General features: G+C 42.2%; 2 protein-coding genes across 2 annotated transcripts in view; both read right to left on the reverse strand.

Annotated features, from left to right (window-relative positions):
- The window catches only part of dock11 (dedicator of cytokinesis 11), a 53,994-nt gene extending 47,913 nt beyond the window's left edge, over positions 1-6,081 (reverse strand). Inside the window, exons 1-2 of the mRNA XM_062383786.1 lie at positions 5,670-6,081; positions 187-303 (exon numbers count right to left, since the gene is read on the reverse strand). Coding sequence (XP_062239770.1) covers positions 187-303; positions 5,670-5,774 — 222 coding nt within the window. The 5' untranslated portion in view covers positions 5,775-6,081. The remainder of the gene's footprint in view (positions 1-186; positions 304-5,669) is intronic.
- Positions 6,082-7,097: 1,016 nt separating this feature from the next.
- Positions 7,098-12,063, reverse strand: haus4 (HAUS augmin-like complex, subunit 4). Its single transcript, XM_062383448.1, has 9 exons — positions 10,971-12,063; positions 10,558-10,697; positions 9,423-9,554; positions 9,016-9,156; positions 8,729-8,825; positions 8,464-8,609; positions 8,194-8,324; positions 7,825-7,893; positions 7,098-7,574 (listed from the first exon to the last, which is right to left on the reverse strand). Exons 1-9 carry the CDS (start codon positions 11,026-11,028, stop codon positions 7,388-7,390), a joined length of 1,101 nt encoding a protein of 366 aa, XP_062239432.1. The 5' UTR covers positions 11,029-12,063; the 3' UTR covers positions 7,098-7,387.
- Between the last annotated feature and the right edge of the window lie 783 nt (positions 12,064-12,846).

A 12,846-nucleotide genomic window follows, 5' to 3' on the forward strand; every position in this document is an offset into this window, starting at 1 on the left:
ATTTTTACTGAACAGAAAAAAGCAAATAAGAAATTCAATCTGGCATCTCATCCAGGCAAATAAAACTCTGACGTTCTAAATAAACAGAAGCTTTGAATTCCCCCTGACTCGTGATTTAATGCTGATGACGGAGGCTGAGTCAGTCCCAGAGGACACAGTGGATGAGGATGTGGGTCGGCGACTCACCGAGACATCGTCCACCGGGCAGAGCAGCAGGTCTCTGTTGGGGTCGCTGTGCATCTGGGCCTTTCTCTGAAACACCACATTCTCATAGTCCAGCGGCTCGATGATCTTTGGCTGCTCCTGAGGGGGGAAGAGAGTAAAGATATAAATAACATGTTGTTTCAAATAAACATCTTCTTGATCTCACATCCTTTATAGTTTTACCTTGGCTGTGTATAAGCCATTTGAAAGCAGTTAACAAACCCTCACAACTTTTCACCAACTGTGTAATAACAGCGCAGCCGCAAGAGATCAGAGAGGCTACTGCAATGTTCAGACTTCTGTCATGGTGCAGGGAAATTATTGCTCAGAGAATTGTGGGTGGATGAAAAAAAAAAGCAACTGAGAGGAAATGTGTGGGCAAATGCAGAAAGGCCAACGAAGGTGAGAACATCAAGACACATTTTGTGTAGTTAAATGAAGATCATTTTCTTTTAGAGGCATCTATCTCCTAATTCCACCAAGGTCTTTCTGTCTGTCAGTTTTTATTGAATCGTTAGTTTTATCAACTTCACACGTTGAAAAATACTGAAGTAGCTCTTGGGCATTAACACGGGCCGAGAGAACAGCCCATTCCTAACAGGCAGGTTTAGAGTGGGTATTGCACTGGTTTATACAAATTGTACAATACTCAACAGATATGTCACATGAAAGTCCTGACCTACATCTTCCTGTTTTCAGTTTCATAGAGAAGTGGATGATCTGAAATCTGCCTCTGTTATGTTTAAAAATTGCTAAAAACTTGGCATTCCCTTCTCCAACTAGGTCAGGATGTGATAACAAACATGGCCCTAAACCACTTGGAGAGGTTCAGAATTAATTTCCAAGAAAGTGCCAGCTATAAGCTCGAGCTAAGCAGAGAAGACTTGTGATGAATAGCTTAGCCAATAAGCCTTGGCAAAGCAGCCACCAGGCCGTTTGGGCCGGAGCAGAAATCAGGCTGTATATCAGCCTCTGTGCCACATCAGTGAGCCGCTGCCACCGGGTCAGCAGGCAGTTAACGCACATGTACGAGGAGAGACTCTGCCTGCGCTCCAGCAGCTGGGAAAATATGAGAGAGTGATTTTCTACCTCGTGCTCCGTCAACTTTCCATTGAACTGTCGAGCAGCTGAGATCCAGAGCTGCGTTTTCCAGCTGAGGGATATTGTCAGCAGTAAAGTTATGCAGCAGTCTGGCTTTCTTTTTCTTTTTTACTGCTTGTTGGTCTCCAGTGCTATCTACTGCCTTCAATCTAAAACAACCACTGGGCAGTTTTACAGTGTGTATTGTTATTCTGGGTACAGGAAGTGTTTCTGGGGAAGTGTTTCTGAGATATTAAATGTTAAAAACATCTTTGTAAGTTAATTGATATCGATTCCAAGAAATATGAAAACATATTTTATTCTGACTAAAAGTAACGAGGTCCAACATGAACACCCACATTTTTTTGCCAATAGACTTCTGGCTCTGAATGACATCAAAAGCACAAGATGGCAGCACCTGTAACTGGGATATTCAGCCTTCATTTCTGTACAACGTAGAGACATGTCATCAATCTTTCTAATGGTCTTGTGAAATAATGATAAAATATGTTGTTGTTTTTCCACAAACATTATCTTTGCTTATTATGTTGGGATGTTAATGTTATAGAGGTTTAAAAAAATATATTGAATTTCACATTCTACAATAAGATGTTTATACTAAGTGAAACATTCAAACCCAAGACAGGCAAGTTCTCTCTCAAATTTGAGTCCGACCTGATCTTTGTAACCGTTCTCTCTCGTAACTACTAAAATACAATTTTGCGGATTTGAACAATCTTTGGCAGCTCAAGACAAATTCAGGGATGTTTAAGGGGTTAACAAATCCTTCTTGAATAAAAGACTGTAGGGAAAAAAGTTTTCCCTTTCCATGTTCTCTAACCAGGAATTTGGTGCTGTCATTAAAGCCAGCTACACGAGTGTTCTCTGCAAATCTTTCCGCCAGACACTGACTATCGTGGCTGTCCACATAAACCAACAAAAATCCACATGTGTCTCCCATTTTTTTTAACCACTAATCAAAATAAAAACTACCTAAGCAACCCCTACAACACTTGTGATATTTGTGTATGTTTCCATTATTCTGCATTATCAATCCTTTTACACACATACCCAACTAGACAACAACCAGCAGCCTGAGCAGCAGCAATACACAACACCTACAAGTCTGCTGAAAGGATTACATGTGGCCGAGCCACGGCTGCACCATAAGCAGCAGCTCTGCTTCCTGTCATGTGCAACACGGCTCAACCGCGGCTCTACATGTCGGAGGCACCGGCTGAGCAGCACACAGTGGCTCGGCGACAACACTGATCGTATTACAGAGAGAGAGGGAGGGCGAGAGAGGAAGCGGGGAAGAAAGACGGATGAGAAAAAGTTCTGCTTTTTACAGCAGAGGAAAGAAGCTTAAGAATTATGAACAGGCATCTGTGAGGCCACATGTCTCACTGATTGAGAAATGCGAAGAAGCTGAAACCCTGAGGACATGGCCTAACACTTGGGCGAAACAGTTGTGATGCATGCAATCAAGGCACTTTCCCATCTTGCTTGTGTCATCATTTCCTATTATGCTTTTCGCGTTCTCCTCTCAGCTATCAACCCAACTGAGGAGAACACTCAAACAATCACACACAAAACCACAACTCCCAGTCTGCCTTCGCGGGGAACCATGACGACGATGATGATGTTAGCGAAGGTGCTGTGCCAGACGTCTGTGTCCCATAACGGTTCTGCAGATGTAAGGCTTTCAAGGTTCCAAAACAACCAGGTGGATTTTATCATGTTGGCTACAGAGGCTTACGCTTATACACAATGGATGAGTTCCCACACACACACACACACAAACACTGTCATGCAAGCTACATACAGTATGAAGGAATTGTCCCACGGCTGACCCCAGTAAGTGCTCCAATCTGTGTGTGTGTGTGTATGAGAAGCGCAGACACACAGCTGCTCCTTCAAGGGACGAAAAGAGGCCTAGTTAGCTTTTTTCTTCTTCTATTACTCACTGTCTAAAATAAATCTCCTATTCACAAAAATAGCTTCTTGTTAATGCAAAAAAGCAAATCTACAAATAAATAAAGGTTATTACATATGCTATAACGATTTTGGTTTAAACATTATGGCTGATAATTCAAGCACATTAATGGGATTTTACTTCTGGAACCATGCTGTTGAGTGCTGAGCTATATTTATATCATATACCATACTTGCGTATGTACTTATAATAGTCTATATATGTTTATGTATGCATGGTATTATATTATATAAAATGAGTTTCCCATTAATTCCCTGTTGGTTGACCAACTGATTTATTACCCTTTTCATTTTTTGTTCCTGTGTCATCAGATAACATGAAGCCCTAAATTATGTGTAAATTAATTATCTTTCCAATGTGCTGTACCGAGAGGCTTTCTTGTGTAACACCACCAGGGAAGCTATAGTAATAATCAATATAGTTGTTTTACTAAAGAAAATAACCACCAAGGAGGTTATGTTTTCACCCCCGTCCATTTATATGTTTGTTTGTAAGCAAGATTACGCAAAAACTATTGCAAAGAGTATCACTTAATTTGAGGAAGGATGTGGTATGGGTCAGGGGAAAAGAGACCGTTAAATGTGCAGATCTGGGTCAGATTCAGTGCTTTTTTATCACTCCCGTTAACAGTGTGAGATAGGGCCTGTTTTTTTGTTTAAAATTACAATTTCACTGGTAATCTAACTAATTCATGGATCTTGATGACATAATGTGGACCACGCAGCCCTGCGGTGGTATTACCTCGACTAAGTGCCATTCTAGTTGTTTGATACATCAGGGGTTTCACAGGATGGATCTCTTTCGTCAATGAGATGAGGGCCTATTCTCTCCCATGCCCAACATCCAGTTTGATATCTAAATTGACCATTAAACACAGACATGGCAGCGGACTTGAAAGCGAGTATTCAATAAGTCCAGTAACATCAGCTGATGGAAACTCCAATATGGCCACTGAACACTAAACAGACGAGCGGGTGCCTTACATCATACAAACTCTATCTGCTTGGAAACATGAAGACGCACAGAGAAATCTAAAAACAGACAGGGAAAGGGAGATTTAGAAATAGTAGTGATTTTACAGGGATGAAGAGCACACAGACACACATTGAGGAAAGCATGGTCACAGCATGCCTGAGGGAATCCCCATGTGAGAGGAACGCCGGCAGTGCAACCCTCCACAAAACACTGTTTGTTCTCAGTTACCAAGCCAATCGCTCCCTCCTTTAAAATGAGCAGCCAAAACCTGCTAAAAAACAGGACGCATGGCTACAAACACAAAACACACACACACACACGCTCCCACCTCTGTTGCAGTGATCAGAACCATATCACAAGATTACTATGCTGGGAAACTCTTTTGCGTCACTGTCCTCAAGATGCTCATCATAAGACTGCAGACTGAAACCCCCAGGGAACAATCGTCTGTCCCTTACAAAAAGGCATCCGGCTGCACTCTCTGAGGGGCCCAGGATGTGAGGCTCTAGTGTTTGTGTTTTTTTGTATGGGGAGGGGGTTTGAGCATGCAGTTTTGTCATTGACACATTAAGAGTATTTGTATTTGAGCTGTCAGATGGTTTGAGTTAAACCATGGCGAAGACAAGGCATCAGGAGGCGTGCGTGCACTTTGCAATGACATCAAGACAAATGTCATGCCTATGACTTACTGACATGAAAATGATTTCACACACACACACACACACACACACACACACACACACACACACACACACACACACACGCACACATGCTGTATCAGCAGGATCCTAAAGCTACTCATCTCAAGCCACTGCGCCTTATCCCCTGTTCATTATTGCAGTCTGCCTCGAGCCTCTGGCAGCGACCAGCACTGCTATTCAATCCAAGTGAAGGAAGAACACAACTGTATTTTTTTTTTTTTTTTTCAACATCAACCCACAGCAGTTATGGAGCCTTCCTTTGCTCACTGTGGCCACTCGGCTCCAATAATAAGGCCGGGACGGGGGAAGCCATGCTGCAGCTGTCCAACTGGCACCGCTCCTCATCCGCCAGCACACAAAAGAAAGAAAAAAGCATGTGTCCGTGAACGCAATGTCACGCAATCTTCTCGTGCTGCGAGCTCTGGCAAACACGAGCCGACACTCGTGCTTCTTTAGCATCACACGCGTGCCAGTAAAGAGACTGCGGCTGCTGCTGCGGGGCTACCGTTACTGGAGGTGCCGGGAGATACCCAGTGAATGAAAACTGTGGAGGGGGGGGGGGCATGAGGGAAAGAGAGGAGCGGAGAATGCGCGTGCTTCCCCGTGAGAGACAGAGAGAGGAGAGGAGAGGGGAGGGAGGGGGGTGGAGGGGAGTTAGCGGGCTAATAACCCGTTAGGGATTATCCAGGGTTAGCATGAGCGCACAGACTCACCACCGGGTCCGCGGAGCTCCTCACCGCCTCCGACACACTCTGCCGGACCTCCGCGGCCGTCCCGGGTTTGCTCAGCCTCTTCGTGAATTTCCGCACCTCCGACATAGCGTCTGCCGCCGGTTACGAGTCCTCTGTGCGGGCGCGTGTGTGTGTGAGACCCGGTTTGAATACGAGCATGCCGCGACACCGGGCGGGCGGAGCGGCGGCTGCTGTGACAGCCAGATGCGGACTGATGTGGAGCAGCCAGCGGTTCTAGGGTTGCGAGGCGGGGCTGCTGCTGCTGATGAGAGGGTAGCAGAGATGGTCTAAGCACAGCGAGATGCTTCACTCCCACCCCCTTCCGTTTCTCCTCGGCCAGGCGGAGTTAACAAAGATCGTCTACGGAAAGAAGACCACGCTTCTTTCTTTTTCCACAATTTTTTTTTGTAACACCAGGTGTACTCTTATTTTCTTTTTCAACTTTGAAAGAGCCGAACATTTTAATGGGGGGAATCTTTTGTAGGTATGCAGGAGTTGTTGGCGGGCCCGAATAAAAGGCAGAAATAAAAGTCACGCCTATATTAAAGACAAATATTAAATAAAACATCTGGTTTTCTTTGACTTTAAAGTGAGATCATTGATTATCCAAGTCTCTGTCCTGGTGGATTCTGAATCTAGATCCTCAGATTTGAATCACTGACAATGTCTGAAATAAAACTGTTTCACTTATAGAAGACACTGATCACAACGTGGTCGGATGCCTTCTCACACGCCATAAACACTCAATACCTTATTAATACCTCAGATCGTTGCTGAGCTCACATTCACTGTACATTTGACAAATAAAACGTGAGTTTCAACTAAATTAACTGAATGTGAGCAATTGTGCTTCTTTTGGTGTCAGTGACTAACCTTATATCTGAGTAACATAGCTTATATCAGACAATTGTATTGCTGATTTGAAGCTAAATACAGCATGATTCAAGTCAAAACAAACTGTCATATCAATGAATGTTATTTCTATGATTACAGAAGAGGAAAGTCAAACAAGGAGCCCGAGGTTAATGTTCTCTATGTCCTGTAAATCTGCAGATGTCAGTGAAAATGTATAGTATACTGCTAACTAGTGGAAGAAATTGCAAACTGCAGCTAAATAACTGTTGCGAGCAGTCAAACATTTTAAGTAGCTGGTGTTTGTACCGGCAAATAATTTTATATTTCCATAACCTTGATATTCCATGCCTCCATATGCAGCATATACTACGTAAAATAAGCTGCTATAAAGGCAGATATAGAATATGTTTATAGAAAACCAAAGTTACAAGAAGTTTAGATTTCAGCGTAGGCATGTAATAGGTTCTGACGAAGGTTTGAACTCTAAACAGGTTTGGGTGGAAAAAAAACAAGGTGGAATATTTAGTGCCATACTGATGCACTGATAAGAGAGTATTTTAGGAAACTTAATTTATTAAGACGAAGTAAACAACAGTTAACAGAATATCGTTTCTATGACTGTCATCTTTTTATCAACAAGTTAAAACATTATGTCATCTCTAATGGCAAAGGTTCATGTAGGTTTCTTCTGGGAGCTTGGATGACATCCTCAGCGTTGATTTTATTTGAACAACATGCTACACAGTCGATGTGTCAAGTGTCCAAAAGCCAGCATGTCACTGTGAGCATTGTAACACTGTGAAAAGGGAAAGCTCTGGCTGTTGTCCCAGTGTCAGACGTGATCATCACTTCTCATTGTACTGGGCGAACTCCTTCAGAGCCCAGTTTTTCGCTTCGATCTCCTGCAGTAATCTGCAGTATTCCTCAGCCAGGGCCTCGAACTCTTTGCCCAAGATCTCAAAAGAGGCGAGTTTCATTTCCACAGACTGCTTCTCCACCCGACGGGTCTTCAGCTCGGATTGTAACTTTTCTCTGAAATGGAGATGCAACAGAATGATTCAGTTGAATTTGTAGACAAACTACATCCACGTGGTTCTGAAGGCTTGCATAAGAATAAATTCAAAGAACATGACAAATACCTGTGAAAAAAGGTATGAATTTCTTCAACAAATATTAGTTGCCCTTCGGAAAATAGCAAAGTCTCAAAAAAACATGAATGCTATCGGGAATATTTTATCGAATTGATCTGTAAAAGATAAAGATAGACAAAAAAATGTCTTGCCTTATCTTTCTATGAGCAGATATTGCGTCGGCTGTGTATGTGTCCAGCTGGATTTCTACCATCTCGGCCCTTTAAAAACGAAGAGAAGAGGAAATATGAGCAACAGATATACATGTTTACACAGTGTATATATCTTCTTTTCAGTACGAGTTGCAGTACTTCTGCAGTAATAATTTGGGACAATGTGCTATATTGCCTGCTGATGCCAGGTTAAAAAAAGATGTCGTTCCTACCAGCAACATCACTGAAGAGAAGTGTGTTCTTCTAAATTAACAACTTTATAATGACAGAGTGTCAGGTAATGCAAAAAGTAATATTCCAATCGAATGCAAATGCAAATATGCAGGTGAGGCATTGAAATCTGCTTACTTTATCTTCTGTAAGACTAATTCACATTTGCCTTCAAAGTATTCCAACTTCTTTCTGTCTAAGTCGGTCTGGGTCTTCAGCCTGTGGTCCAGGATGAGAGACTGGAGAAGCTGAATACACTTGACCAGCTCCTGGTTATGAGGAAGAAAGAGCAGGATATAATATATTCTGAAACGTGTGGCAATTATATTTGGCAACCTGCAGATTAAAAGCAGATGAATTTAGAAAAGGTCAATTAACTGAACTAAACACATTCACTGAAGTACTTACAGAGAGGTAGAGTTCAGTCTGTCTCTGCAGGAGAACAGCGTTTTCCCGACACGTCTCCTTCAGACCCTTTGCTCTTTTCTGTTCCTTGTCCAGCTGGACTGACAGGTGAGACAACTTGCTGTTCTTCAGACCCTCACTCTCGTTCTCTAGAAGAGATTACAAAACATGCAACACTATGACATAGACTTATAAAGGTTTGAACAGTGAATGAGAGGTACATTGTTTGCCCCATAACCGCAGATAAATCCCTGTTTAGTAAATGTACCCCATTCAGGTTGGTAGTAAGCGAGGAGGTTGAGACACTTTTTCTTGAGATGTTTCTCCAGCTCTCTCGGTAGACTCTGTTTCATTCTTTGTACATTCTGGAAAACACAAATAAAAGTTGGGCAAAGGCAAACACACAGGTAATACACCCAAACTGATAAGTAAAATTAAATTTGTTTTAAATTGTTTCCCTAAACAATACGTCTACTGCATCATCTGCAGTGAAAACAGTTTTTATTTAATTAAATTAATTACAATTGGTAGATAGATTGCAATTTTATGATTCACCTTCTCTGGCGGCATGAGCTCCATCACCTGTTGGGTGTTAAGGCCCAGAATGGAGGGCTGGTCCTGGTTGGTGCTGGTGCTGGGATCCAGCTGTCTGACACACTGAGCAACCAGCAGACACTTCTCCATCGTCTCATGGAACTACAAACACAAAACCAAAGCAAGTGATGCATTACATTTGTATTTGTCATCTTATTCAATAAAAACACTGCAGTCTCTTCTTGTCACTTTGGTAAACATGAACATGCAATGTACTGTTTACCAACATTAATATATTGTAGGTTTATAGGTACTGAAGTTGAATTATTTTTTAGCAGCATTATTGACCAAAAATAAAAATGTTGTCATTAAATCCATGCAACTGCTTGTGCACTTATGGACTCTACCAATGTGTATGAGAAAAGTACCATGGTCTGGTCAGGCGGGACGATGGCGTGGTGCTTCCTGACAGAGCAGTCCTGGATCATCTCCTGCAGCCCTCTGTGGAGGCTCTCCGAGCGCAGCCAGTGACGTTTCTGGCTCTGCAGCTTCTGCTCGGCCTGGAATAAATGAAGAGAAAATTAATATACAAAACAAACTCATTATGAAAAAAAAACCTCAATGATATTAAAAGTTAATATAATAATCAATCATCCTGTTGCAAAACAAGTATGTATAATAACTAAGTTTCTTTTGTCCTTGTCCACAAGTCATAACTCTGTTCAGAGGAGTCATGTCCATATTTTTTAAGGATATACTGTGTAAAAGGGCACAAAAATAAGTGTCTTTCATTCTGTATGCCAGTTTTACAGAAGCACACATGCTGATCGTCCAGGGTAAGACAACCTGAACCGTGTAAAAGTCACTGTCAAATGGTTTTCAATGTGCTTGGTAAGTCACATAAAACCTAACAACCTCAAGGCTCTGACGAAAGAGGTTCCATCTGAGTGACTGTCCGTCTAACTGGTTACCAGTAGATGTTAGTAAATCATAAACACCTACTGTGTCTTTCAATAGGAGTAACTAGTCATCCTATGGCAAATCGAGCACATGGCTGTTTGCTCTAATTTAAGAAAGGAGGAAGTTTGGACGCCACCTGACGACATCTTTTCCTGGCTGAAAGCTTCAATCATGAGAATATAACTTTAGAAGTCATTACAGGAGATGTATCTGATAGGGAGTCTGTCTATAACAAGTCTGTACCGATCATTTGGTAAGTAAGACATCTTAAATCCCTTACAGGAATCATTTATACCACGACCTAAAGATTATTCAGGGCATGGATCCATAACCCTAAATCGTGATCATGGCTATGGGACACACCCTGGCCCTTGATCAATCTCGGCGGGGCCTTCCTCGAGGTGACAGTGTATAGTGATGGTGGTGGAAACATCCTATGATCCTGAGGTCCACTATGAAGCATCCTTACATTTTGAAGAAGTGATCCTTCTGGCCAAAAGCTGCAGTCACAAGAATGTGACTCATACGGAGTTGTGTGTGTGAAGTAGGTTAATGAACGCAGAACGTTTTTTTGTCCCTGTGTGAACACGGTGCTGCCGGTACCTTGTCCAGCTCTGACCTCAGCAACGCGGTGAGCCCAGTCTGGTCCACATGTTGAGCCAGGGTGGCGAGGAGCTTACAGAAAAGGGGGTTCCGGGTCAGGTCCTCCTCGGCCAAGTCACACAGAGGGAAGGAGGCGAGAACTTGAGGGGGGGGTGGCACTAAATACAGTCAAATCCTCATAATGGCATGAAGTGGACTAACAACACAACCTTTAATAGCTTCTTCAGCCTTTCCCCCCATTTATAACAGGATAATTTGTGATTATAAGATATAAATAATCAATATGGAAACTTTTTTCATCTCTTAATGTGCCCCTAATTCTAAAATAAATCAGGTTTTAATCACTGATTAGCCTCTTTTTCCAAAGTTAGTGTCAGAAGGAGTAAACACATTCCAGACATTTGTTGTCTTACCTTGTTGATGTAAACCGTCCCCTTTCCCCAGCGATGACAGGGGAGTGGACTCGGACATTTTCACCTGAATTTGTCTGTTTTAACCAAGTTGATTGTGTTTTTTAGGGATTTCTGGTCAGTTTTCCTGTCAGCGCGAGCCCGGAGCGAAAACAAAATGTGTACTTCCTGAATCAAGTTGCGCGCCTCTGCAAGAAGCGCCTCCATTGGCTAACTGCTTCCACGTGACCACTAGAATCAGTGCTACACTAAATTCTGCCCCGGAGAATCGCATGCACCTCGCGGGAGCGCGCACAGTTACAACGGAACGATGCTCCTAGACGTAAACATCTCAATGGCAACAGTTTAAAAACTATATAATCTGGTTTGCTGATGCTTAAAAATGATGAAAAATGATCCTATTGTTCAAGAATGTGTATGCCCAGCTATTTCAGCAATATTGACCTGACATTTATACAGTAGAATCAACAATAAGAAAAAACTTTCAGTTTATAGATCTCTAGAAATCAAGTCCCAGTGTGAATGCATTATTTTGCAGATGGGATTTTTTGCTGAGATTTGCATCCCCTTTTTTTCTCAGACTGAATAAGTTTTATATAAAAATGTAACCAATATTGTGTCAAAGAAGCCCAAAATATTTGTTGGTAACTTAAGAGGATGATGCATTATTCTGCTAAACAGATGTTCAGCCAGCTGAGATTTCTATCCCTTTCATTTCTCAGACCAGATGATTGTGAGATGTACGAAGTGCTCAATGTACACGGCCCAAATTATCAGATTTCTGAAAAGAGACCTGCGAGGGGAATGCATTATTTGGCAAAGCAGATATTGGACCTTTAGAGATTTGAAAACTGTGATTTGGGCTGTTCAGACTCAACATTGAGAATTTAATACACGTAAGTGTCTAACTAGCTTAAAAAAAAAAACGGGTGAAGCAAATCTCTGCAGGTCCAAATTCTGCTTTGCCAAATATTGTTACCGCTTCTTCCTTGGTCTCTTTTCAGACACTTTGTGTCGACTTTACATTAGGAATTTTGTACATCTACCACTCATCTGTGTGTGTGTGTGTGATTCTTGAGTATTTTTCATTTGGTGTAGTGTTTTTTCCTTCACCTCATTTTCTTCATGGAATAAGTGGACTGTGTTTATATGTCCAATCTTTAATAAAATTCCAAGAAACTGTCAATTAAGGAAACAAAGTAAACATAGTATGAATGAGTGCTGGTCTTAATTTAGACCAGACAGAACCACATTCTATATTCGTGCACAGAGCAAGTGTCTCGTGCTATTATCGAGGGGTCGTAGATACGTGTGTGCCCATAAATGCTCCACCACTTACAATCAAAAGTTTGAACGAGGTGTGCGTGCGTGCCTGTGTGTGTTTGTGTGTGTGATAGTGTATAGGGGGTTGGTTGGACATATAAAAAACATGAAGTGAGCTGGCCCATCATCTTCTATCCACACTGAATATGGGGGCTCCACAGCTGTGAGTGTATTCCTGTACTTGTGTGCCTTTTCACCGTGACCTCTGGCCTCTCATGTGAGCTCCTCACAAATGTCTCCCCGCAAGAGTCCTATAGCCCATATCTGGTCTCCTCCTTGCTATAATCTTGGTGTTTTGTAACCATGTGCTTGCCTCACTTGTCCACACACTTTCACATATCTTCACTTTTCATTCCACCACCATAGCAAGCGACCACTGTGTTGTGGATTTGGAAAGAAATCCCAACTTTTCTGTATGTTTTCCTTGTTTCCAGCATGTGATGTACAACATGTGTAGTAACTTCCTTATAGTGCTGTTTACACAATGGCTGCTGCTGCTCATTCATCAATGAGTGGGCAAAATGAGTGGGGAGCCAGTCAATTTCAGCAGCATTAT

This window comes from Platichthys flesus, chromosome 24, assembly GCF_949316205.1.
Source record: "Platichthys flesus chromosome 24, fPlaFle2.1, whole genome shotgun sequence".
In the NCBI taxonomy this organism is placed as follows: domain Eukaryota; kingdom Metazoa; phylum Chordata; class Actinopteri; order Pleuronectiformes; family Pleuronectidae; genus Platichthys; species Platichthys flesus.